The sequence below is a fragment of the Castor canadensis genome, chromosome 9 (assembly GCF_047511655.1).
Source record: "Castor canadensis chromosome 9, mCasCan1.hap1v2, whole genome shotgun sequence".
NCBI lineage: Eukaryota > Metazoa > Chordata > Mammalia > Rodentia > Castoridae > Castor > Castor canadensis.
This window is the reverse complement of record NC_133394.1, coordinates 79,351,758-79,379,460: the sequence shown is the minus strand read 5'-3', so window position 1 is coordinate 79,379,460 and position 27,703 is coordinate 79,351,758. Positions and strand designations below refer to the sequence as shown.

Below are 27,703 nucleotides of genomic sequence, written 5' to 3'. Positions count from 1 at the left end.
GAGAAGTATTAATCATTTTGAAATTTGAAAAATCCTTTAACATTTGAAGGAGTATTAGAAAAAGATATCATATAGAAAGTAGATAACACCGACTAGAACAACTGGGACTTAATTATTTTCTAGCATACTTGGATAATTAGATATCTTATCAATTAAGTTGCCACTATTTATCTTACTGGAACATCTCTACACCTGAGTCAATATATATTCTTTTGGGATTGCTTCTGGTTTGGTGTTATTCTCATAAAGAATGTCCTAGAATTTTTTTAGTGGTTGTCACTGCTTTTGAAGTTTTACCTTTTTTCACATCTTATTCTTTTAAGAGCACTGGTAAATTTTAGAGAAGAAATATTTACACTTGCCATTTTGATAGGATTTTCTTATATTAAGTCTTTTAGTACTGATTCCCTTTGATTCAATCAAAAGACCAGTTCCTTTGTTCTGAGGTTCTTAGGCTGCCACACAGGAAGTGGCTTGTCTCCTGGCTGCAAACTTTGTGCCTTCTGTGCTTTCAGAATTATTAACCATCGCTAACACTGCAGAGGGTGCAAGTTAATAGATCCACACTAACAGCAATAACACCACAGATGTTAAGAACCAGGAGTCAGGTGAAAGATGAAAGAAAGGTGAAAGTCAGATAAGATGGGAGGCTGGGAAAAGTAAGTAGAAAACAGGAGTCAGACAGCCTGGAAACTCACATTTTGGCTGGGGCACTGGGTTAACAGATGGGACTCTGAAAGGAGTGGTACCCAAAAATCATGAGAGGAAGACAGAGGTGAGATTCTAACGTTGCTAGAGACTTAAAGATTAAGGGAACCAAGGAAATAGTGCAACAGAAATGGAAAGTCAATGATGAGGAAAATTAGGGAATCATCCCATAAAGAATATGAGACAGGGTACTTGTGGGAAAATACTTTGTTCTCTGATACAGGGAGAAGAAAGTAACTCTCAGATTTTTAGTAACAATGAAAATTTCCTAACAGTAATTTGCTTTGCAGGATATGCTACTTAGGTTTCTTATCACATGGTTGGCACATTGGTCATTTAATTTCAGTCCCTTTGTTTCTCTGAAGAAGGGATCTGGCCTTTTGTTTCTTTGCACATGGCCATTCACTCTACTGTTCAAGCTCCATTTGATGAGACAAAGAATTGGAATTTCAAATTGTATGATACTCCATCTTGGAAGGCTGCAATTCTATTGGAAGTTTGGCTATTTTTGTAGATAGTGCCCCTATCTAAAGCTACTGATTATATCCCACAAAGTATAACAAATTCTTTTTTTTTTTTTTTTGGTGGCAATGGGGTTTGAACTCAGGGCCTCATACTTGCTAAGCAGATGCCACTGCACCAGTGGGAAACAAATTATCACCTCTTTGATCCTACCTGATCACATTAAAATATAAACAAACATAAAATTCAAAATGACAATAAGCAAACAAAACTAAGCAATAGCTTCTTCAAGTCTGGGGCCCTTAAATACAACCTAATCTAGTCTTCACAAGTAGGGGATATCCCACAGGTTTCTTATAGGATGCGATGTTTATAGGCTTTGGGTGTCTTTCATCTGTACAAGAAGATGACACTCTGCAACTCAGTTTGAATGCTAGGCTCTAGAAGCTTCTGTAGAGTTGAGCAATGCTTAGGATGAAGTGTCATGTGATACTACATTAAGAAAATCTTCATTTTTTGTAGATATCTCTTGATGTCCCCAACATTTCACACAAATACAGCAGAAACAGAATCTGCAATACCTAAGACATACCCAAAAAAGAAATTATTAGTACCAGCCTATTTCTGTTTGGACGCTGTTTAAGTAGTGAATTAAAGCTTTCTTTTCACTTAGGTTTAGAATGGGCTAGTGTCTACTAAGAAAATAAAAACCTGTCAATGAAAACATGGTAACCTCAAAAGCAGGTATTTGAAATGTCTGATATTTTTCTTTTAAAATACTATAAAAACAAAGTTTACTTGCTAACTTAATAGGTGAATGCATCTGAGACCTGTATTGCACTAATATATAGTTCTTAGTTGATCAAGTTATTGTAAATACAATTTCAAACCTCAAACTCTAAAGTTGAAATGTGAGCAAAATTTTAATATAACCCATGTCCTCTACTTTCCTGGCACACCAGAATAGAGATCTCAATGCCATGATGAAAGCAAAAAGTAGCCCATTTGAAGACTGGATTTTATTGTAATGACCTATACTTTTGAACTCTCTTGGGGCTATGGAATCCTATCCACCTTGTGCCATTGTTCATAGGGGCAAGAGGACTAGCATCAGGTACACAAGTTTCAGGAAATCTCTCAAGGATTTGAATTCCTGTATAATTAATAACCAGGTGCTTGGAGACTCAGCTTCATTGGGGTAACAGAATAGGTTATTATTTAATTTTCATGCATTCTATTTTATGGAATGATTGGACAACAATCATTAGACTGAATCAAAACACCCAACTCACAAGTTTTGCCTCACAATCTGGAAGGTTCTATAATTTTTAAGAGGTGAATGGTAGGTATATTATTGTTTTATCTAATATTTTGACACATCTGGGTAAAATGTGTCTAATTTTTCCCCTTCTAAAATGTAAACAGTGTGTGTGCAACAGTGTCTCTTTTCAAAATGTTCTTTTATTTTTATCTACTGGTGAAAGGATGGAAATTATTGCTGCAAATGTGCTCTGAGTACATTGGAAGTATTCTATAAAGTAGACAGGTTTGTAATTTTAATATATTCAAAAACCTTCTCCAAGATTTAGCCTGAAATTTTCAACAAAAATCCACAACTCACCACACATGTTAGCTCCCATTTTGACATGTGCATAGCCATTTACACCCCAGGAACTTCCCCATGAGTTCCGCACTATCCAATATGGAGTACTTCCTACAGACAGAAAATGGTAACAAACACTGAAAACTCACATTCATTAGGAAAACCTAAGTGTCTTTACTTAAATTGGGGTCTTTATAAATCTAGTAGCTCTGAGAAAAAGAGAATAAATGTAGTATAACTGTTTATACTTATATAAATATATATATATATATATATATATATATACACACACACATATACAGCATCACACTCAGTAGAATTATATGTCTGAATTCATTTTGCTTAATACAGAGACTGTACAGAATAAAAACAAACAGCTCCAGGGAATGAGGAAAGGGTTTTTTACCAGATATAAATGATAAATTAACAAGCACCTCTCTTTTCCCAACAATTATCCTAAATATTCCAGATGAAGACTGCTCATTACTTAAATTAAAAAATATCATTAGCATGTTGGGGACAAAGTTCAATGGTAGAGCACTTGCCTTGCACATGCAAGGTTAAATCTCTACAACACACATACAAAGAAATGTTCAGGCAGAACATTTACACCTGAGAGATCACTCACAAGTGGGCTTTTAGGCACAGCAGACTGAATTTCAGTATTGTACAGATTGGCCGTAGTTTGTCAGAGTTCAATCTGGAAAGCAATCAAGGGAGTCTTATCGACACTCACCTGTCTTATCAAAGCCAGTTATGAGAACTGCATGGTTTGGTTCTCCCCTGGAACAGTGGTGCTGGATTATGCCTCCTAGGTAATCCTGCCAGCTCACTGCATCTACTATCACTACCAGAGGGCCAAAGGTAAGAAGTGCTTTTGCCATTTCATCTTCTTGGTCGCTATCAAAGAGGAAACACTTAGGTAAGGAATTTGTTTTTAAGGTGATAATAAAAATGATCTTTTAAATCTGGGTATGATCAGAGCTAGGCTTGGGTCCAGTTACAAATGATCTAAACAACAGAGACTAAGTCTGAGAGAATGGCAGTCCAGGACTGTATGTGGCTCAGAATGTCAAAAACTCAGCCTCTTTTTATATCATTTTTCTGCTATGTGAGGTTTCTATTCTCAAGGTCAGCTCATATTCTAAGATGGCTGTTGAAGCTCTAGCCATTTAATAATTTCAGAAAGCAGGAAACGGATGGAGAAGAAGTGCTACATCTCTTTTAAGAAGATTTCCAAGAAAGAACACAACCCCCACTGCATGCTGGACTCATGGCCTGAACTCAGTCATGTGGTTAAGTAATGGCTTAATAGGGAATAGAGGTTTGTATCAGGCTGGCAAAGCACTCAGTTAAAACACAGGGATACATCTAATAATGAGTAGGGATACGCCTAATAAGTATAAGATTAAAAATTCAGAAATACTTTGTCATCTCTGCCAAATTATGTGAGAATCAAGAGACTAAGCAACTTACGTTAGTGACTGCCAAATATGGAAAGTATAGGAAAACCTTATGTAAAAGTAACTAATATAATTATACACTAGAATATATTATGTCAAAAAATAAATAAGAAATGCTGAGGTCCCAGGAGGACTAGGTGTTAGACAGCAAGAGATACACTTGCTTCCACAATTACTATGGACATCCGCTAGCAAAGTCTTATGTGATACAACATTTGGCTTCTGTCTATCTTGAAAGTATGTTATTAAAACATTCACATGTTTCAAAGGTCAGCTTTGTGGGTGAAGGCACTGAAACCAATGTACTGCCAGCTCAGGCCATTAAGATAGCATTAAGGAGTTTATTGCTATGGCAAGCCATGGTGGTTAGGACCTTAAAAGAGTAAACAATTCCTCACCAGGCCCAGCTGGGGACCAGTTTCTACCAAGGAGATACTGTGTTCACACATGAGGGAAACTTGATTTCTTAAAAAATGGTGTTTATGAAATAGAAGCTATGCATTTATTTCACATGATTATTCATGTAAAATATTAACCTGAAATTTGTTTTTTGGAGATCTGTGAGTGGGCATTTCTAATATTTGCTATAATAATTGGTATGCATTAAGATTATTCCAAGACAGGCAAAATTATAATATTTTTCAAAGACACCATGAAAGAGTATAGCCTTTGAATTTTCCCAAGCCTGGGCTCAAGTTCTAGCTATACATTGGAGTCACTCCTCCTACTATGCAGAATCAACACTAGCATGAAATTACAGTATTTTGTAGGCAATAAACTATGTAGAAGGTCCAGGATGAGCTATACTCTCATCTTAAAAACAAACATTCCTTCCTTCAATTCTAAGTCATCTAAGAACAATTCTGTTCAGCATAGATTTTAGTACATAATGATAACTTAGTGTGCTCAAATTAACTTGAATACTTTATAAGTTAAACATGATATTTTTGGTAATCTCTGTATTTTCCAGAGTATAGTTGTCTCCATCTATTTAAGATAACAGGACACAGATGGGAGGATTATGGTTTGAGGCCCGCCTGGGGAAAAAGTTAGCGAGACCTCACTTCAAAAGGGTATGGTGAGCCAGGTGATGGTGGCTCATGCCTGTAATCCTAGCTATGCTACTTGGGAGGCTGAGACATAGAGGATCCTGATTCAAAGCCAGCTCGGGCAAATAGTTTGAGAGACTCCATCTCCAAAATAAGCAAAGTAAAATGGACTGGAGGATAGAGCACCTGTTTTGCAAACAAGAAATCCTAAGTTCAAACTCAGTTCCATGAAAAAAATGAAAGGGTGTCATACCAGCTATGTGGGAGGCAGAGGAAGGTCCCAAGCCATCTCTGGGCAAAAGTGAGACCCTGCTTGAAAAATAAACCAAAACAAAAAGGACTGGGGTATGATTCAAGTGGTAGACCACCGGCCTACCACGTGCATGGTCCTGAGTTCCAACTCCAGTAATTGCAAAAAAGACAACAAAAGATGCACTGTAAATATATCACACCAGTGATCCATTATAGCGGCAACAGGAGAAAAGCAAATAGATTAAGGAGAAATACTGCTTACCATGTAAAAGATTACTCAAACTGTAGCATCAAGTAAGTAATTTAGTACCAACCCTTGCTTTGAGCCAGGATATGGAAAAGATACTAAAGATAGCAGAGAACCAGGAGCAGGAAGACATGTCCCAATCATAGCCAGGAGACAAAGGCTCCATTTGGCCCCAGAAATAATTTTAATACATAGTATTTTAATGTGTAATATTAAAATGTAGCTTTCTTTCATTGTTGCTTGTTTAAATAGTTATTCTAATATTCTAATTTGAGTTGTAAAATGTCCAGGTTTGATGAACAAAAAAGAGGTGTCCATCAATGCCCTCCATCCTTCCAACACCCTGTTTTAATGTTATTTTTGGTAACCAATACAGTCTCATATGCTGCTCTCAACCTTCCCACTACATGTAGCCACCCTGGCTTCCTCATTTTTCTTCAAAACTTCCAGGCATGCTTCTGCCTCAGGATCTTTGCATTCACAGTCCCCTCTCACTGGCACAATATCCCCCACATATCTGCACGATTCTGTTCCCATACAAATCTTCACACAAATGTCACCTCTGTAAGATTCTCCCTGGCAACCCTCTCTATATACTCCCTTTCCCCATAGCACTTCTGCTTACCATTCTATTTTGTTCTCTTTAGAGCTTATTATGACTAACACATCATAGACAGTTTTGTTTGTTTTATTCATTGTCTGTCTTGATCAAGAAACACAGTTCATGAGGACAGGTCTTATCTGTTTTGTTTACCGCCAAGTTCCCAGAACTTAAGCAGTGTCCAGGAAATATTTGACTGACTTAATAAGTCAAATAGAGATCTTTCTACAGTGTAAAACAGTCATTTTAGGATGGAACTACCAGAGAGTTTTAATGTACAGAGTTAAAAACAAACGGGTTTTCGGACTGGGGTGCAGCTCAGTGGGAGAGCACATGCCTAGTATGTATAAGGCCTTAGATTTGGTCACCAAAACTAAAAGGAGCAAACAAATAAGAAAACCAAACTAGAGATTTTTTATTAGGATCATTTTCTTTTTTATTTTTTTCCTGGCAGTTCTCAAGTTTTGAATTCAGCTTCGTACTTGCTAGGCAAGTACTCTACCATTTAAGCCACACCTACAGCCCTTTTTGCTATAGCTATTTTTCAGACAGTCTCATGCTTTTTGTCTAGAGCTGGCCTCAGACTATTATCCTCCCATCTCTCCCTCCTGTGTAGTGGGATTATAGGGATATATTACCATGCTCAGCTTATTCTGAGATAGGATATCCACTAATTTCTTGCAGGGGCTGGTCTCAAACTGCAATCCTCTCATCTCCACCTCCCAAATAGCTCAGATTACAGGTATGAGTTACTGTGCTTGGCTAGAATCTCTTCCTTCTTAATCAAAGGCCCACTGTCAATGTTTGCATATTCTGTCTCTCTCTGATTCTCTTCACCTCCAAATCAGACACCCATATCCCCATGACTGGGGATGTTCTGCATCCCTTTTAATGATGTTTTAGAAATCTGATTCCTTCTATGGACGCCCCACCCCTATTCTCAAGGAAGGACAGCTTACAGCTATGCCTTTCACACTTTAGGAAGCACACTCCCTTTACTCCAAGGGAGACACTGACCACTGTACCTGAGGACCTCACATATCCTATGCAAGTCCCCTGCCACCTGACAGGTGGGGCATCAACTCTTTCTGCTGTGTGGTTCCTATGCTCCCCCAGGGCCCTGGCTGCAGACAGAACCTGGCTTGACAACCTGCCAGTCTTCTGGCGGACTCATGCTCATTGACATTGGTTATACTTCCATCCAAGGATCTAATTTCTCCCTTGATTTCCCTCAGTTCCCATGGGAAGGTACCATCTGAGTCAAGAGAGTCTCCTAGGTTCGGCATCAGTCACAGGGCATTTTCTTTCCTTATCTGAATTTAATTCCCTTCCTCTCTTTCCTCTGCCTCAAAAGATGGTACAAAGTTCCTGTCATATTTTTTGAAAATGAGGCCAGGAGTGAATTTTCCTTTCTCTTTATTGTCCCCAACACCTATTTTGCACCCTACCAAATGGTCACAACAATTATCTGGCCAGCTTTGTGCTTTTCCTATGTGCCTCCCCCCACCCATTGCCCCTGAACGTAGCCAAAATTATCCTCACTTTGATTTTTAATGCAGGTCCTTTTCTCTGCCAAACTATCCCAGCATTTCCCCAGTGCTTGTCCTGTGGGGCATATAACTAACCTGCAGTGTTATACTCTTGCCTCTTGGCTTTAATATGAAAGTTTCAGTTTGTGGTTTTCTTATAGCTGATGTCTTGAGACATATGAGGAAGTTACAGGGTGATCAAAAATACTTCTTGGTCAAGAGTGTACTCAAAGTGACTGTGGATGGACTCAACAGTAAAACTGGAACAGGCCGATGGTGTTACACCATCTGAATTTGGCAAGAGAAAGGTGGGAAATATAAATTATGCTTCAAGCAAGATTTAAATTTGTGAATTTAAGTTTCTTATTTCTAGAAAAATGACAAATAGAAACCTTTAAGAAACATCTATACTACCCTTTCATGATCTCCAATTAGTCTCTCTAATAAAAGACTATGTGGGTGACTCCCTCAATCAAGTTATTAATTCTGAATAATCAGTAGATCATAAATTAAGAATACACAGAAAAAACCACAACAGAATAAGGTGCTTACCTGAAGTCATGTGCAGAATAACCTTTGATCGAAACTCCCTGCTGTGAGCTGGAGAAGTAACGGCATAGGCCGTTATGAGCTTTAAATGGGTACTCTGAGTCAGTCACCAGTTGCATGTGTGTCTAAAAGAGAAAAATCACTCAAAGCCTTCACTGTAAGTTGTTTTAAAAATCAAACAGAACATACTTCAATGTGCCACAATAGGCCAAACTTCACCATACTTTCATGTGGGCACACTTTGAGTTCTTAAGACATTAAAATAAATATTTAGATGCTTGTTATAAACATCCTAGTCAACAGACTCAGTATCTTTCTTTCTTTACTCTAATTTTTCTCCCACTTTTCTTCCTAGAACTTCCATCCATCTGCAAATAACATCTCACCAGTCATCTTTCTCCTGATTGTGGTCGGTTGTGACAGAGCGTGTACCTTCTGCCAGGCTTACTAACTCTGTGTCAGGCAGTCTTTGAACCAGCACAGTCATGTACACACAGGCACCAGTTAGGTCATACATTTTTGCTACCATGTCTCTTCAAGCCATTCATTCAGCACATGTCACATTTTACAGTTGTTTGTTCAGAATTCTCCCCTTTGGAATGCTGGGATTATCAGAATGGAGGGGACTCACAATTTATTGTTGTCTAGAATATGAACTAAGCAGATCTAACTCACAGTGACCGAAGGACAGCAAATGTACACTGGAAGGACATTTGGGTTGGGGGAACTCTTGCTTGATGTTTTACAAAACTAGACTTAGTTATAGGAACGTACTACAGAAGTGGCAGAGAAAAGGAAGAACAACTGAGTGTCTTTGTGGAGTGAGAGTCTCATATGCTGGATATGGAAAAGTGTCACAGTGTCCTTGGAAAACTGAAAACACTTCAGCACACTGAGCAAACCCTCAGTGGAAGGCAGAGGACTCAACATGCAGTTCCAGCTCAGACAAATTTAGCTACATGGTCCCAGCTCTCAAGTCTCATTTCTTCAGATATAAAAAGTTACAGGGGCTGGGGGTGTGGTTTAATTAGAAGAGCACCTGCCTAGCAAGCTTGAGGCCCTGGGTTCAATCCCAGTACTGCCAAAAAAAACAACAAAAAAAGTTACAAAACTAGTTGGTCTCTAATGACCCTTTTTAACCTCAACATTCAGAAATTCTATGAAAATCAGTAATTATAAGCTCTTTCTGGAGCATTATATGATATGTCTCTGCAAAATTGCTACTAAGAAATATTGAGAAAGCTGGGCAAAGAAATCAGCATAATTATCTTTCTGAAAACAGATCTCTAAGATTCTTCACCCTTTCTATCTTGATGATTATTTTGCCTAGAAGCCATTAATTCTAGAATCAAATTAATTCATTCAAGCTCTGCTCATCTAAATTTCTCAATGTGGAACCATTGTGTAGTGTGTGAGAATAACTGAATTTTGAACACACAGTAAAGAATGTCAACAGAGAAAACCAGCAATTTGAAAGGCTGAGAGGTACTCACCTTGTTTAACCAGCTCAGAGCACTGAGAGGTGACCCTCCCTGGCAGCCATAGTTGTTGTAGGAGCAGTCGATGACCTGCTGCACACTGAGGTCCTTTAAGGGTGCCCCATGTATTGCACACACAGACTCCACTGCACCCACCACGCTGAAAGCCCAGCACCCTCCACACTGTCCAGGAAAAGAAAGAGTGTTGTGATTACTCTCAGTGAGTGTCTTAAGTCATGCTTATCAATGTCTCTAAATATAACAAGTTAGCAAGTATGGCAAAGGTTCTAGAATCTGGAAATTTCCAAAATATATGAGCCCATTCTCCAGCTTTTCAAATTGAAAAGATAAAACCAAAATCCAACTATTAGTTAAAGCAAAATTAGTAATGCTAGATTATAAATTAAGTAATGCAGGATAAAGTAAATTATTAGAGACTAGCAGAGCACCTGATAAATGATGATATTTTAAGACCAGTCTGTTAATTGAACACATGGATTCTGTTTATAAGAGGATCCTCTCTGGACAGTATGCACTGACTTCAGGCCACTACTCAGTCCTTCTTTCTTCTGCCCCAGACACTCTTTCATGGTTATACGCACCTCCATTCCCAGGGCCAAGTCAGCAATGAGGATGTATGTTGTACTCATCATTTGATAAGTGGGAGTGAACAAATTACTGCTTAAACCATCAAGATGGCAGTGGATACCTATGACACATGCATATCATGGATATACTTACTGAGTCTCAACAATATAACCCATACATATAAAACCTAAATATTGGCTGTCCTCTGGCTGATGGTGGATCTATTAACTTGCTTTTATTTAACAAAAGAGAACCAAGAATGAAAGGGCTGATCTTAATAGAAGGGAGAAGACTGAGGGAATGGAATTGGGGTCATGTAAAATGGAAAAGGTAGAGAGCAGTATTTGAAACTAGAGTTAGTCATTGGACCATTATCTGCAGAACTGGCAAAAAAAAAAAAAAAAAAAGGAAGAACAACTGGCTGTTCTTTTGGAGTGAGGTTTGTGGTTTTAAGTGGTCTTATTTACATCACTAATTCTAGTGCTAGCACATAGAGGCATATTCACTAAGTAACTCTATAGCTTGGGAAAGTTCTCACCTCCAGAAATGTGAACACAGGCAGCTGATACCATCCATAGCTACCTTTAGTCAGGCTCTGAGGGCGGTTCCTTCTAAAACAGTATCCTCTGTATACTACCTTTTCAAAGACTAACTTAAAAGTTCCTCTTTAATACAGTGTAGAAACTTTGTGGAAAGATTGGGTTGATGACCAACTCACCACTTATTATGCATGCAATAATAAAGCAAATGATTCAATGGTAACATTAAATGCACAACCATACACAATGAATCAAAGAACTGAAGAGTTCATTCTTCTTAAAAAAATTTTATTAGGATACATTTGTTATACAGGGGGCATTTCATAGTAACAGTTCTGATTAGACTTATATTGTACATTGGTTACATTGTCCCCATTGTCTCTCCTCCTCAATTCCCTCCCCACCCCACTTAAAGCAATTGCAAGGTCTCTTAGTTCTATTTTATATAGGTATATGAAGTCCATGCACCATATACCGTCACCTTAATTCCCACTATCCAACACTGCACTTATTTTATAGTCCTGTTTTTTATCATTAATATTTAAGTTGATGTTCAAAGAGGTGTCTCAGTGTATGCCCACTGTGAGTATACTTTACTTTGGTTAATTCAACCCCTTCTATTACTATCCCTTACTCCTTTACCTCCCCCACCACTTTTCAACAGCTTTCAATACACATCCTTATATCCTCTACCTTCACATCTTATTTATTATGGTATTACTGATGCTCTGTCATTCTTTTCCTTTCCCCCTTTCCCTGAATTCCATAGAATAGTTCCACTATTGCAAACACATTCTGCCTCTGAGTTTGATACAATCATGCTTGTTTTTGTGTATAAGTTTATCTTTTGAATCTATCTTCCAATATGAGAGAAAACATGTGGCCTTTGTCTTTCTCAGCCTGGCTTACCTTACTTAACATGATGTCCTCTAATTGCATCCACTTACCTTTAAACCACATGTTCCTTATGACTGAGTAATACTCCATTGTGTACATATACCACATTTTCTTGATCCATTCATCAGTTGTAGGGCACCTGGGTTGTTTCCAAAGCTTGGCTATTGTGAATAGTGCTGCAATGAACATTGGTGTGAGGTGCCTCTATTGTATCCTGTGTTACATTCCTTTGGGTTGATGCCAAGGAGCAGTATCATTAGATCACATGGCGGTTCTAGCTTTAGTTTCTTGGGACTCTCCATACTGCTTTCCATAATGTTTGTACTAATTTGCATTCCCACCAACAGTGTATAAGGGTTCCTGTTCTGTCACATCCTCACCAGCATTTGTTGTTGTTACTGCCCTTGAATATGGCCATTCTAATGGGGGTGAGATGAAATCTATGTTGTTTTGATTTGCATCTCTTTTACACCAAGGGAAGTTTGAACACTTCTTCGTGTATTTACTGGTCATTTGTACCTCTTCTGTTAAGAATTCCCTGTTTAATTCATGTGCCCTTTTCTTCATTGGGGTGTTGATTCTTTGGGGGTTAAGTTTTTAAGGTCCCTGCGGATTCTGGATATTAGTCCCTTATCAGATGAGTAGCTGATAAGATTTCTCCCACTCTGTAGGCTCTCTTGAGTCTGGTGACTCCTTGGCTGTGCAGAAGCTCTTTAGTTTGATACAGTGCATTTGTTCATTCTTTCTGTTAGATGTTGAGCCTTTTGAGTTCTATTTAGGAAGTTGTTGTCTACATCTATTTGTTCCAGTGTATTTCCTACTGCTTCCTGGAGTTGTTTCAAAGTTTCAGGCCTTATATTTAGGTCTTTGATCCACTTTGAGTTGATTTTGGTACAGGATGAAGACAGGGATCTAGCTTCAGTCTTCTACATGTGGATACCCAGTTTTCCCAGCAGCATTTGTTGAAGAGGCTGCCTTTTCTCCATGGTGTGTTTTGGGCTCCTTTGCAGAAGATCAGTTGTCTATTGATGAGTGGGTTTATGTCTTCTGGGTCTTCTATTAAAGGGTTCATTCTAACTAGGTGGTGATTTAAAACTGCTGGGTATAAATCACTGCATACGAGGGGAGGCTGAGTGACCTGCTGAGGCGTCCTCTGCAGACAAACCTCAGACAAACTAAGTGTCCTGTGGTTGGGAACCTGAATTTCCCTAGTCACCTGCATTCCCTGTGCTGATGGCAGATTGTGGGCGTGTGGAGGGGAGGCAATGCCAACAAAGTGCACACACAGCCCTAAACACCTACCAGCCAGGACATCACTACATGCACCACCCATCCACATCTGGAGTTGCCATTTTCCTTTGGATTTGACATCACCCTCCTCCCACCACTTCATGATACACTGCAAGCCACAGACCCCCCCCCCCAACTTCCACTTTTGCAGATGCACTTGGGGTCTGTCTCAGAGCAAACTGCTGTTTTTATTATAGTTCTTATTTATTTCTTAATCATCCAACAAGTATAAACTCTGCTACTGTGTTCATTAGTTTCCCACCTGTTTTTAAAACATGTCACTGTTTTTAAGCATGGTGACCTAACCTCAACTCTCCAATATTCCCTGTCATTTTACCACAGTTATGTGCAGGTGGTGGTGACTTTTTTTCAATGTGTATGTCACCTCTCAGGTGAACCGACTATGCTTTTAAGGAGAACTAAACAGCGTGTGACGCTGTCAGCAGTGAGCAGGTAGACAGGGCTTTCTGAGGGAGCTCACAGGTGAAGTCTGAGAACTCAGGACACCTGCTTATGCTGCCGGTAAATGTGAACAGCCTCATTTATTTTCCTTCGGAATCAAACAAGCAAGAGGTCACTTTCCCTTCTCCAGCCTTTCACCTGTGATTCCGCAGAAGGCTTGGTATCTGTGGTATAGTGGCCAGGACATGTTCCTGAGTCGGTGTGCTAGGGACAAAAGCAATTTCTGAGTTAACACACTAATGAAAACTCATCTTCAGGAATAAAAGTCAAGATTTGACATCTGCCTGTCATTCTTCAAAGACCCTCCCTTCATTGTCATTTTGGAATGAGTCAGGTGTGATTTTACCTAGAAAAAATGATTGTTTTCATTATAAGTTTAACTGAACCTGACCTCAAAGGTACTTTCCAATGTTTACATGTTTAAACAAGAAACAGGATCTAAAACTCACCATCTGCTGGTTTCTCACTTGTGTCACAACATGCTTGTCCCTCCAGTCAAATCTTAGTGGCAAAGACACGTTGGTGATGGACATTTGTACTTCAGGTGGGTGTCTGGGAAACCTGGAAGGTTTGCTTCTTAGATAAATGGCTGAGAGAAAATGAAGTGGAGAGGAAACTGAGATTGTGTGAGAAGGAGGGTCCCTGAGGACTCTTTCTGGAGCAACCTCTCAAGCAGAAGTAGCAGTGTTCTGGTAAGCCTGCTGTGTCAGATTTTCCCTCTTGCTGCCTATAGCATGAAAGGCATTCCACCAAGAGCTCCAGAAGAGAATTCTTGCAACAAGGTCAGGGCTTATATATACAATGATTTGCTTGATAGAATCAGGCTAGTAATAAAAACATGTACAATTGACACATTCTTTCTTTTTTCAGCGGGGCAGAACTGGGGTTTGAACTCAGGGCCTACCACTTGAGCCATTCTATCAGTCTTTTTTGCTTGAGTTATTTTTCAGATAGGGGCTTCTGTTTATGTCCAGGCAGGCCTGGACTGTGATCCTCCTACCTATGCCTTGGGTAGCAGTGATTACAGGTGTATGCTTCCAAACCCAGTGTGGTCTTTGACATAGGGTATCACTACTCTTTTTGCCCACACTGGCCTCAAACAATCATCCTCCTATCTCAGCATGCTGCATAGCTGGGATTAGAGGCATGACTACCACAACAGGCCCCAAGTGACAGCATTTCTTTTATCATAATCCATAGAGCCATGAGTGTCCTGAATAGAAACTACATTGAATGACTGCAGAAGTGATAAGACCATTGTTCCCCATAACTGCATGGATCTGTGCACAATGGTGCCATTTAGTTCTTGTAAGCAACAACTAGCAGAGAGTGGCCCTGGATTTATTTTTCTTATGGTCAGCACAAGGTACATGCTTGATATTGGTAAGTATCTAATAAATATCAACTAGATCTACAATTAAACAATTTCTCAAAAATTAACTGAAGAAGAATCAGTGGATTATCAATTAATAGTATAATCAGATCATACCTCTAAAGTCTTCAGGAAACAAATAGGAAAACTGATTTATTCCATAGAAAGCAGTGGCATTTTCACGAGGAAAAGAATTCAAGTATCGATGTCTGTTGAGACTTTCCTACAAAAACAGAAACAAGTTATTGTATATTTACTGTGTCAGTTCTCCAAGGCAATACATGCATGAACAGCTTGAAGATACTTTCAGGTACAAAAGTTAAAACTTGATTTATTTCCTGAAGACTACAATGTTGTGTAAGATATCCATATCAGATTTATAAACATTTTGTTCTTAGAACTACTACAGACCTTTTTTAGGTTAGGTAAAGTGTGGTTGATGCATTTGTAATTCCTCTTTCCCATGCATGCTGAGAGCACTGCATATTTATTTAAGTATTGACATAGTGGAAAAATAGGTTGTAGACAAGTGAATTGTTTAGTGGTAAATTGTCACTGGTGGACATGCACTCGTGTGATTAAGCAATGGTGAACACGGGAGCTTCCTTCTCATTTTTGTTTTTCTCAGTGCTAAGTAGTGAAGTGCGAACAAAGACTGAGTAAATAAAGGGTGGAGAAGTCTGGTTCTACTAAAGCTTCCTTGATAGTTCTGTCTTGAGTGGGGTAAAAAGACATTGTGAAAGGGATGCAATCCCAGAAATGTGCCAGGAAGGAGAGCTAGCTTTTCTCTCAGGAGAGGAGAATGGGACCACTATTTACATACCCCAAAACTCTGAATTTTGTCATAATTAATATTAGGCTTGTCTTTTCTACTAAGGTACATTGATTTCCTAACACTAATCAATCTTGTGGGACAAATGAAACCTCAGAGGCCTACCATTTGGTAAGTTTCCAATTCTAGCTTTTCTAAGTTTCAGTGTATGTTGCTATGTGTTTACTGTGTGAGTCTCAGAAACCAGTAAGCAGACAGGAAGCATGCTTGTCAGTCCTACTCACCCACAGTGTGCACGTTCTGGAACACAGTGCATCCTCAGGAATGATTTGTTGTTTAATACTTATGTAAATGATGTTTTCTATGCATCATGCCCTCAGTAGCATTTTGTTGTTTATTTTTAAGGACATTATTGCTAGAAGTTATCATAACCTTATCTTATCTTTCCTTTTTGAGTAGGACTGAGGATTGGGTTTTTTTTTTTTTTGTAGTTATTTGTTTTGTTTTGGGGTTGTTTTGGTGGTACTGGCATTTGAACTCAGGGCCTTGTGCTTGCCAGGCAAGTGCTCAATTACTTGAGTCATACCCCCAGCCTGAGGCTTGGAAGTCAATGAATTAATTGTTTTGGGTTTCAAGTATTTAAAAATCATCTTGGTGAAGCAGGGCTTTGGATATACTCTGGACATATTAATATAAAAATAGAACTAAACTATAAGGCAATTCTGTATATGGCAAGTGACAAACATAAGCCCATGGCTACAGCTTCTAAGGACTTGTTCCCACAGCTGTACCTAGTGAGGACAAGCTCTGGGGTGGGTTACTGGGGGAGACAAAGGACTGCCCTGACTGCTGGCTTTTGACTAATGCCTCCTGGATGGCCTTGCCAAGCCTTCAAACACACCTGAACTACTCAGAAAAATGTAGCAATTCTCCAAACACCCTCTCTTTTCTCCTTTACTCAGAGTTAGACTTACTTTGAGTCTGTAGCTGTCCCTAGTCTTCCCCCATTTTCTTATAGGCATTACTCCTGTGATGGGTGGATGGAAGGAAGGAAGGGAAGGAAGAAGGGAGGGAGGGAAAGAAAGAAAGAGAGAAAGAGAAAGAAAAAGAAAGATAGAAAACAAATTACTAATATCAGGAATGAAAGCACCATGAGGACCATGATTACAGGCATTAGAAGAATAATATTTTGAGATTATGCCAATAAGTTTGACAGTTGATGAAATAGAAAAATACTTTTTGAAAAGGATTACCAAAGCTGAATGCAGAAGAAATAGAAAAGTTGAGCAGCCCCTTATCAACTATGGCATCAAATTTGTAATTGAAAATTTACCCACAAAGAAACTTTTAGGCCAGATGGTGTCAGTGCTGAATTCTATATAATTGAGAAAGAAATAAGGCCAATTTTATAGAAAATAGAAAAGTAAATACTTTGTAACTTAAACAAGACCCATGTTACCTTGATACTAAACCAGAAAAAGACAGCTCAAGAAACTAGAAGCAGACACAAACAGCTCTCATGAATACTGATGGGTAATCCTTAACAAATTAGCAAATCAAATGCAACAATATTTCAAAAGGAGAATACATCATAATTGAATGATGTTAACTCAGAAATCCCAGGTCTGTATAATATTTGAAAATCAATCAAGATCACATAACACTCATAGAATAAGGGAGTTAGGAAAGAGGTATGATGGTTTTTCAATAAACACATAAAAATATTTGATAAAATCCCAAAGAGTTCTCAATGAACCCTAAAAAGGAAAGAGCACTGCTTACACATGATTAAAGAATTCATGAAAAGCCTACATCTTACTTAACTTTTGGAGGACTCAATATTTTCTTCCCTAGAACAGGAAAAAGGAAAGAATGTTATCATTACTTTTACTTCACATATATATTAGAAGACTTACTTGATTCAACAAGGCATGAGTAAAAAATAAAGATGCTATAAAGAAAGAAGTAAAACTGCCATAATGAAGAAAATATAAAATATGTATGAAGCCTAAGGAAATTTGCAAAATGCTACTTGAACTAATAAGCAAACTTTAGCAAGATTGTAAGATATACAGATCAATGTAAAAACTAATTTTATTTTAGTATTTTATTTTTTTGGTGGTATGGGGTTTAAACTCAGAGCCCATGATTGCTAAATAGGCACTCTACCACTTGAGCCACTCTGCCAGCCCTGTTTTGTGTTGGGTATTTTTGAGATAGGGTCTTTTTGACTATTTGCCTTACTTGGCCTTTAACCACTATCCTCCTGATCTCTGCCTCCTACGTAAATAGAATTACAGGCGTGAGCCACTGGTACCAGACTTTATATAATGGCAACAAACTACTAGAAAATGAGATTTAAGTTTTTCAAGGAATATGAAAAGTTAAATGACTATCCAAATTTTTTTTAAATGAATATACTGAACAAAAAATGTTAAGACTTAAACACTGAAATTTACAACATCTTACAAAGGGAAATTAAAAGAGATGCAAATTGATGGTGACATACACCATATTCATGGTTTGAAAGTATCAATATTGTTCAATATTGTTCATAACAATAGTCTTCCCCCAATTGATCTATATACTCAATGTGTCTCCAATCAAAATTCTAACTTTCTTTTTTTGTAAGAAACTGACCATTTGGTCAGGACTTCTACAGTTTGATACCAAAGGAAAAGTATATCAAAACTGAAAGAAAGCATTGACTACAAAAGAGAAAAAACCTCCAGTGTATCACAAAAATGAAAAATTAAAAAGCAAACAAAAAGCATAAAAATGACCTGAAACTAAACGTTAATATATTTTTATTCAAGGAGCTCCTACAATAAATAGAAAATGAAGTGCCAATAGAAAAACCAGTAAAAGGAGCTAATCTTGCATTATCAAAAACAGATAAACAAGTGATTAATAAATACACAGGTTTTTTAAATTTAATAAGGTGTTAAAATAAAAATAGCACCTACTTTAACTATGAAATCTGCGCATTATAAAAGTAAGACTCCTTCTGCAAGAGGACATGAAGAAACAACACAACCTACGCATGCACACAAAGCATAAGTCTGAATACCATTTCAAGATACTTAAAACCGTGAAAGCTGACCAAGAAATTCTAATTCCAGGAATTAATTCAATTACTGGTTTTGGTAGTGCTGGGGATCAAACCTAGGGCCTATGCTAGGCAAGAACTCCCTCTGTCACTAGCTACAACTCCACCCTAGAACTTTATTTCAGACTTGTGAGTCTGGGCAAGGCTCTGACCCCAGCATTCAATGATGCACCTGTGGGTTCATGTAATTGTGTGGCTGGGTGAGGCAGGCGGCAGTTCACTTAGTTCATTTAGAGAGCTAGTGCAACTGTATCTATCTAGAGAACTTTCGTAATCTTACTAGGAAAACAAAATATTGCCTCTCTGAGTTAGCAAATGTCATATTAAAGCCAAAATACTTAGAAACAAATTTATATATCATCTTATTTTCAGTGAGTTCCCAAGTACTTCTTCAAATTGCACTGCTATAGGAATGTCCTATCATCCAAATTGTACTCATTCTGGTCATGACACAGCTATAATAACACCAACTTAATAAAGAAAGAAATACATGATTGCTCTATTTTAACTATCCGCGTTCCTAATTTTCAACAATGATTCCAATAATGGTTACTTGATTTTGGTACTGCACATTTGAGGTGATAAACTGCTCTCGCCATAAATGCTTTGTTTGTTTCTACTCTCCATATCACTGTGTCATTTATGGAAGCAGTGCCGGAATTTGCAAGGTTACAGAAATGTCACTTTCTTCCACTTGTTCAACCAGAGACCAATAAGAAGAATTCCACTTGCCAATCTTGCATGTCATTCCCATGCAATTATCTCTGCTCTGTTCATAGCTCCCCAGAGCCCATGTCAGAGCTACACATATTTATTTATAACTGCTCATTTCTTGCTAAGAGCAAAATTCTCTACACCACCAAGTATTTACTTTGCCCTTTCCCTACCGCTAGTTCCTACTCCCTTCTTTTGACTCTACAAGGCCATTAGTAACATCAGAAGTACTTCTCTAGGTGCTTCTAAACAAAGCATAGTTCTCTCACACCTCTGCAAACACACAAACACACATATAAACTTGTGGACAGATTTGTGAAATCTCCACCTGACTTGCAGCACACTGATATAAATGCTTTACCATTGCTGTGCAGTCTTTGGCTACATACTCAACCTCACTAAGTTTTAGTTTCTCCATTGGCAAATGGGGCAACACTGACCAAATGTAAGGATTAAATAAGATAGTGTTTGGAAAACACATAGTACATAATAAAAATGTCCAATTTACCTGTTCTCTTGCTACATCTTCCTTGTTCTTTAAACATAGAACAGCTAGATTATGGAAAATGCCATTCAAAGATCACATTTCCAGGTTTACTCGTGTTAAAGTGGAGCAGATATTTCTCATGGTATTAGAAATGAGGACTAATTAGCAATTGAAAACAATCATAATAATGCTACCAGTACAGCACATACAAGGATCTCATCTCTGGTTTCCTGTCAAGTAGAACACATTTCTATTCCACCTATCCTGGATTTCACTTTGTCTAAACAATGTGAAAAGTCCTTTATGTCATTTCTTGAATTATCTGGAGACTTTCCTGGGGTCCCTAAGTTCTGGCCTTCAGAGCAGATTTCACAGAAGCAGCAACAACTGGGAGCCTGGTTAGCCTCTTACTGCTCATTAGATCAGCAGCCTGTGTCACAGGATGAACAGGAGGTAAGAGAGAAACTAATGCATGTTCTCAATACTACTCAAGACAGAACATTATAATGTTCAGAGTGGAGTGACCATCTCTAAACACAAAGAAATATTTAAATCAAAGACCTGAGCTTGCTTGCCCGCCTTCCTTCCTTCCTTTCTCCCTCCCTTCCTTTCTCCTTCCCTCCCTCTCTTCCTTCTTTCCTCCCTTTCCCTCTTCCTCTCTTCTTTCTCCCTCTTTGTTTTCTTTTGATGCTGCAGATGGAACCCAGGGCTTATGTGTTCTAAGCATGCAGATTACCACTGAGCTACACCCAGACCTGAGACTTGAAGCTTAATTTCACTTGAGAGGAAGATGCAAAGATTGGTGGAACAGACAGGAAACTTCTTGCTAGTAGTTTTGAAAGGCACAGAAATCTGATGAAAGTCAGATGGTTCTTGCATTAGAAAAATGAGAATTGCTAATTAGAAATGGTCTTTGAATGCAAATGGGTTTAACTAATCAAGTTACAGTGGGAGACACCAGCTTCCTGCCTGGTAGGGGACTGGGGTTGGAGAAGTTGAGGAAATCTCTTGTGATTATAAAATTAAGAGAAACTTGCCCCTCAGACATGAACAGACACTGTGTATCCTAAATATCTCTAATCAATATTAGGCCTTAAGACTCTGGTCCTATAGAATCCCATCCTTTGAGCTACCTGTAGAGTGACTTCTAATACCCAGTCTTCTAAGAGCTAGAATCTGTTGTAGTGGTATCTGTGTATACACTGCATGCATGTGTACATGTGAGTGTGCATGTATGTGCAGCACACATGTGTTTGAGGTTATCACAGGTTTGAACTAAGATGGAATTGTGAGATATCCCTAAGCAGCCTCCTTGGTATTCTAACTTGCTATCCACTAGACAAGTTAGAGTATTTATTTAACGCTCTACAATTCTTTCCAAGTCATAATCAGAAAGAATGATGTTTACTTAAAACCAGAAACCAAGAGGATTGTTTTAGCCTGGAAAGTATAAAAGGTAACTCCATTGATACGAAGTCTGAACTAGTGTCATGTGGAGATTAGGCTGAAGTTTTCATATTCTTCAGAAATCATCATTTTTCTTACAGGATCAGGAAGTTTCTCATTCCATCTCAAGCATCTTGACTCTTGTAACTTTCCAACAATGGGTAATGACAGCCTTAAACATTGCTTTATTTAGGACAGTTGGGAGGGAAATGGCCACTTTCAAAAAGATCTGGGAGTAGAAACCCACAGCAGGATGGGGGGCTCTCAGCTATTTGGTGGTCCTGAATCTATCCCTGCAAGAGAAAAACTAGTGAAATATTTTTCACAAATTATTTCTAAATAAGGATAAATTCAAAAATGCATTTTTTTCCCCAGGCATCTAGTCAGCTGCCTCTGGAGAAGAAAGCAAATCCTTTAAAAGCAAACTGTCAGGCTTTGGGTTATCTAAAAAGAAAGATCTTGGCCCCTGAATACCTACATGCATAGTTGAAGGCATGGCCAGGTTTGCCAAATTGAATGCGAGTATGGGTTCTAATGCTGTATGTTAATTAACTCAGCCCTCTGGGAAGTAATGGCTAATATTTCTTCCTTTCACAGATGAGGCAAAGACACAAACACCATGCAACTGGTATTTGGTGGAGGAGTGTGCCCCTTCAGCCAGTAAGGAATCGGCAGAAGAGATATAAATTATAAGGGGCTTCATGTCTATTTTATTAGCTGCCATGGCAGTGAGAATTTGATATCTCTTCCTTACTGGTTATCTATGTTTTCTTCTATTAAAAATGATTTATTTTGTACTATCAAGACATACAATGGTGTCTGTATTCTCTTATGATACATTCTATGCATACAAGAGATGTTTTACATTGAAATTACTAGAGAATCATAAGGTACTCTGCAAGATTATTTTTTAAATTAAGAGATGGGATCTTAGTATGTTGCCCAGGCTGGTTTTGAGCTCCTAGGCTCAAGTGCTTCTCCTGCCTCAGCCTTCCAAGTGTTGGGACTAGCAATCGGCACTACTGCACCTGGCATGCATATTATAGCAAATATAACAATATTCTTATATTAGACTAGAACTTCTTACAGGGGTTAGCACACATTATTATCAATCGTGTCACTAAGAAAAACTAGACCGGTTTCTTACAGACAGTAAATGTTAACTAAAGCATTGGATAAGTGGATGGGAAGATGGACTAATAAATGAATACAATCTGATCCAAGATTTTACACTTATGATATATTTCTATTTGGGCAATATGTGCTTTAAGCTCGAACCATCACAAAAGTTCTCCTATACATTACCAAACTTGGAATTCACCTCTTTATCTTTGTATTAGACAGAAAGTGTGATTTAAAGTAAACTTTATCCAGAATTTCATCAGGCTCAGTATGGCTAGCAGGTATCTGTGGGTCATAGTTAGAATTGTTCATTGTGAAGAAGTTATTAGGAGCCAGGTGTGGCGGTACACACCTGTAATCCTAGCACTAGGGAAGGAGTCTAACATAGGAGGATCTTGACTTCTGGACCAGTCTGATCTATAATAAAGGGATCCTAGCTCAAAAAAAAAAAACCCAAACAAGCAAAACAACAAAAAACGGAACCAAAAACAATGCTATGATCATCTATTTACACATAATCAAATATGCCTACAGGTATAAAGAATCTAATCAAGATGTGTCATTATTGTGGTGTTTGTTTTTTAAGGGGAAGCTCTTGAAATTGCACGTTAAACCACACATATGTGGACATATCAGCATTATTCTGAAGTGAGTACCCACAACCTTTATTACACCCTTGGGTCTGTGGCCCCAAGGATAAGAATAACAAGAGCTCTGCTGTGCAATGAAGAATAGCAGCAAATACGAATGCACACCTGGGTTTCAGTGCACTTAGTGAGGAGCTGCTTGAGCGTGGGAAATTTCTACAGGAGAGAAAGGTCATGGCTAAGGGCTGCTGCTCCTTCTTCTCATCAGGTATCCTGAAAAAGGCATCCCATAACAAACCACATGGACTCTGGTCATCATTGCACAATGATATAATGACAGTTTGTTGGGAAGTATCATAGGTACCACCTAACTTTCATTTAATTAATGTTCCTGGGGACCTTATGAAGACAAAGCAGGCTGGTGTATTAGTCAGCTTTCCAACACTGTTACAAAGTACCTGAGATTATCAATTTAAACAAAAAAAAGATTTATTTTGGCTTACAGTTCAATCCATGGTTGCTTCGACTACTGCTTTGGACCTGTGGCAGCATAGTACCGATGGCAGGAGCAGGTGGTAAAGGACACCTGCTCACCTCATGACATCCAGGAAACAGAGAGGAAGGGTGAGGTACTAGTATCTCCACCAAGGCACGTGCCCATGATCTAACTTCCTTCCAGGAGGCCACTTCTCAATGTTGCCACCACCTCCTAGAAATGCCACAGACTAGGGACCAAACCTTCAAACCCACAGGCCTTTGGGGGAACACTCCAGAACCAAACTACAGCAACTGGGATGACAAAAACTTTCACCTGTCTCTAACCCCCTGGCCACCGTGGCACTTACTAATCAATCAGGCACTTTTTCCAACTGGGTGTCCAGCTGCAATCCCCCGATAACATTCTCCACCATGTTTCAGGGACTCACTGTTGATTAATCAGTTTGCAGACATGATGAAAGCTATCTGCTATCCCTGAAAAAGACGCCAAGATCTAAAGACTACAGCTCTTGGTCTTCAGTATTTGTCTACTTTTCAGGCTGCAATTTATAGGTTTGCTTCAGGCAAGCACAGAGTACTTTATTACTCTATTTTACTTTTAAATTTTAAAAAATTACTTCTTTACAAAACAATGGAATTTTCTAGATTATGTTTACAATTTAGCTGGTAGATAAAGAGCAGAGTCTCAACTCATTTAATTCATAGGTTAACATAACTTTGTAAAAAAAAATAGTTTGCTAAAATTACACTGAGTTTTACTTACCACATATTTTAATTCATTCTGCAAGACCAGAGGCATTTTTCCTAATGCTCATAGTTATCAAAAAAGCCAGGCCCTCTCCATCTTTCCATGTCCAGCTCTCTACACCAGGTCCAGAGCGCCATCTTGGTTCCAGCATTAAGAGGTGCTCAGAGTTTCTGGCAACAGCGTTTTGAAGCCTATATGCTCACCTCGTGGAGCAAACTCCTACTGGTAACTGCATTGCAAAATTTTCAGTCTTTCTCAACCCAGCCTTGGACATGTACCAAGAGGTTAGATGTTCTTCACTTACCACTTTCCATCTTCCAGTCTGGACACTGGTATTTCTCCTGAGAAGACTTTTATTTTCTAGAATTTGTGTCCCGGATATACCCTCTTCACATAACTAATATGGGTAATTATTATTTTATGTAGAATTTATAAAATGTTTGTAAAACATAAATATATGTATATAAATATAAATTGTACATAAAATAAATTGTCTATAAAATATATTTATAACTGGCATCCTTGAGCCTCCAATACTCAAATATGATTTTTTTGAGGAGTATGGCAGCATATTTATTTGGCCAGTGAATACACTGTCAGCATAGATGCTACTGACTATTTTCCCCCAGAGAGTGTGGTTCAACAAGAAGTATAACCAAGTTCAGGACAGAGTTGGAACACAGGCCAGAAACTTCTTTCTCACATAAGTGTAGGAATGTTTCTGGTGTTGAAAGTTGGAACTGAGCTCAAGGATACTGAACTGGAGATAGGAGTTCACACCTTGGTTTAAGCAAAAACCAAGAGTGGACAGAAGGAGGGAACGCAACGGAGCTTTCCAGGCAAGAGAGGAAGAGTAGAAAGGGGTACAATTATAGGATCCCATGAGAAATTCCATGAAAATATCAGGAAGTAATTACACTTCCAATTAGCAATGCTACTGAATTCAGACTTATTTTTGATTCCTAATGAGATTTCCTTCATAATAAATGAAATCACAATAATGACAACTTTTAAAACTTAAAAAAATTGTGTTAAATGGAATCAGTTGTAGGAACATAGGCCAAGTGTAAATCATTCTCCCCTGGTCCCTTCCAGAGTTTTAAGGCTGGAGTAAATTAGAAGCATTATTGTAAAGTCTTTTCTAAACAATCTAGAAGGAAACGAAATTGCTTCCTTTGCTGTAAATCAGTGTCCACCACGTCAGAAAGACCTTAGGGTGGTGCACTACCCTGGCCCTAGCAGGAAAATCCTCGCGCAACAGAACTCTGCTCCTGCACCAGGCTTTACAGGTAAAGGTCGGGGTACAGGAGCCGATCCAGCGCCCCCTACCGACAGAACAGCCACAGGTTTCTCCCGCCACCCGCAGCGCCCTGCTTCTGGGCTGGTAAAGGGGAAGCCCAGCAGCTTTGATCTAGGGACGCTAAACGGGGCGCCCCTTCTCGGCAGCCATCGGGGGCGCGTCACTGATGGCCGTGAGCGCCCCACGAGGACACAGCACGCAGACCTTTCCCGGGGACCCGGTCAGGGCGGGCAGAGACCGGGGAGGAGGGCGCGGCGGACCCGGGTGGGGGTCCCGGGACAGAGGCTCGCGCTCTGCGGCCCAGATGGCCCCGGCAGCGCCAGCCTGACGGGGAAGGGGGAAACGGAGGGGAGGGCTGTACCCGAAAGGCGGCCGCCTCGCGCCCGAGGCTCCGCGGCCAGCTCGGGGGAACGGCGGCCCCGCAGCACAGCAGCAGCACCACGGCCAGGGCCAGCGCGGGGCGCGCCGCCCGCGGTCCTCGCCGCATCCCGCCGCCCGCGGTCCTTCCGGGTCCTAGGCTCCGCCCAGCGGCCGCGCGCGGGCAGAGAGCGGTGACCGCCCCTCCCGCCCAGCCGGGGATGGGGGTGCGTAGCAGGGGGAGACGCTGCTTCTGTTGCAGTTTCTTTGGCTTTTTGGTGGGTTTTTGTTTGTTTGCAGGAATGTCAAGCTCTTCCCTGACCACGTGCTGCTGGATTTCAGGGTTCCACTCTTACCCAGTGAAAAAAATCCCAGAGGCAGGCCTTATATGAACTGCTGTGTTTCCTGCACTTCCGCAATGAAGCCCTTTCTTTTTCTTCCTCTTATCTCAAATGGAAAGGTTTGTGCACTTGGCCTCAATTGCTTGCTTGCTTGCTGGATGCTAGCAACTCAAGACCCCAAATGACGTATCATGTGGGAATTTACACGTTGGCATTCATTCAGGAGATACTGATAAATACCAGACACATTTTTACGGCTGTGCAAAAAAACAGTTTCTTTAAATATTAACATGATGTTTTCCTCATTTGCCATGGAGGATAGAGATAGCACCGACTTCTTAACTTTGCTGTGAAGTGATCCACATCAAACACTTTATAAGATGCCCGACACATTTTAAGTGCTTTATTAGCTGTTGATTTTGCTTTTTATGTTTCATTACATTACTTTCTTCCTACTTAGCATTGAATTGAACCAGGTTCTATTAAAGGAATTGTAAGGGTGGTCAGGACAGGCTTCCCTGATGAGGGGACATTTGAGCACAGACAAGACAAGTCGGTATCTGCAGGAACAGCAGCTAGATAGAAGAAATCATCCACGCAGAGGACTTGGAGTGAAGTATGTTTGGCATGTTCCAGAATCAGAAAGGAAGTGAATGTGGCTGGTGAAGAGAAAAAAGGAGAGTAGAGACTGGGATAAAAATAATAACGGCACAGATCACGGAGGTCTTTGTAGGTCATTTAAAAGGGAGATCAGAATTAGTTGTTAAACAATAAACAGTTTTTAAATGGCTTTCATCTGGAAAAGCAGAAGTAACAAGTATCTGCTAATTTAAATTCTACAAATGGTATCATATGAGGATGTACTTTTTTCCATCAAATTTGCAAAAGAGCACAGGTTACTTCCTTCAACCTTGTATTACTTATATATTGCACAGAAAAATAAGCCCTGACATTAGCAGCTTTGCTAACATGGTTCACACATGTTCTTTGGGTGAGTATCTGGGAACATCTTGGGTGTAGACAGACAAGCTGTTGAATGCCCTGTACTTGTCTTAAAGTTTCATGGGGTTGGGTTGGAGAATTCGATTTCAACATGGGCAGGAGTCCTCAGTTCTCCTCAAGCTTTTGCACAA

The 27,703-nt window shown here is 39.4% G+C and overlaps 1 protein-coding gene and 1 long non-coding RNA gene across 4 annotated transcripts; one reads left to right on the top strand and one right to left on the bottom strand.

The window, feature by feature from the left end:
* Nucleotides 1-640: 640 nt before the first annotated feature.
* On the bottom strand, nucleotides 641-26,366 carry Ctso (cathepsin O). Of its 3 annotated transcripts, XM_074041764.1 has the most exons (9): nucleotides 17,681-17,696; nucleotides 16,836-16,888; nucleotides 15,207-15,312; nucleotides 14,167-14,306; nucleotides 9,957-10,124; nucleotides 8,467-8,588; nucleotides 3,510-3,673; nucleotides 2,792-2,884; nucleotides 641-1,751 (listed from the first exon to the last, which is right to left on the bottom strand). In XM_074041764.1, exons 2-9 carry the CDS (start codon nucleotides 16,881-16,883, stop codon nucleotides 1,717-1,719), a joined length of 876 nt encoding a protein of 291 aa, XP_073897865.1. In that variant the 5' UTR covers nucleotides 16,884-16,888; nucleotides 17,681-17,696; the 3' UTR covers nucleotides 641-1,716. The 3 variants fall into 3 exon arrangements, with proteins under 3 accessions (XP_073897865.1, XP_020008194.2, XP_073897864.1); XM_020152605.2 differs by lacking the exons at nucleotides 16,836-16,888; nucleotides 17,681-17,696 and adding an exon at nucleotides 26,234-26,366; XM_074041763.1 differs by having other exon boundaries at nucleotides 16,836-17,693.
* LOC141410929 (uncharacterized) lies at nucleotides 14,271-16,026 on the top strand. Its single transcript, XR_012435737.1, has 3 exons — nucleotides 14,271-14,409; nucleotides 14,918-15,100; nucleotides 15,967-16,026. It is a non-coding gene; the product is annotated as an uncharacterized lncRNA (long non-coding RNA).
* Nucleotides 26,367-27,703: the final 1,337 nt, after the last annotated feature.

Coding starts and splice junctions, on each gene's coding strand:
- Ctso (XM_020152605.2), bottom strand. CDS start 26,359: ATGCGGCGAGGACCGCGGGCGGCGCGCCCCGCGCTGGCCCTGGCCGTG. Junction 15,313..26,233: donor GCGAGGCGGCCGCCTTTCGG/GTACAGCCCTCC, acceptor CTGTTTTTGTAG/GAAAGTCTCAACAGACATCG. Junction 3,674..8,466: donor TATTCTGCACATGACTTCAG/GTAAGCACCTTA, acceptor CCTCTTTGATAG/CGACCAAGAAGATGAAATGG.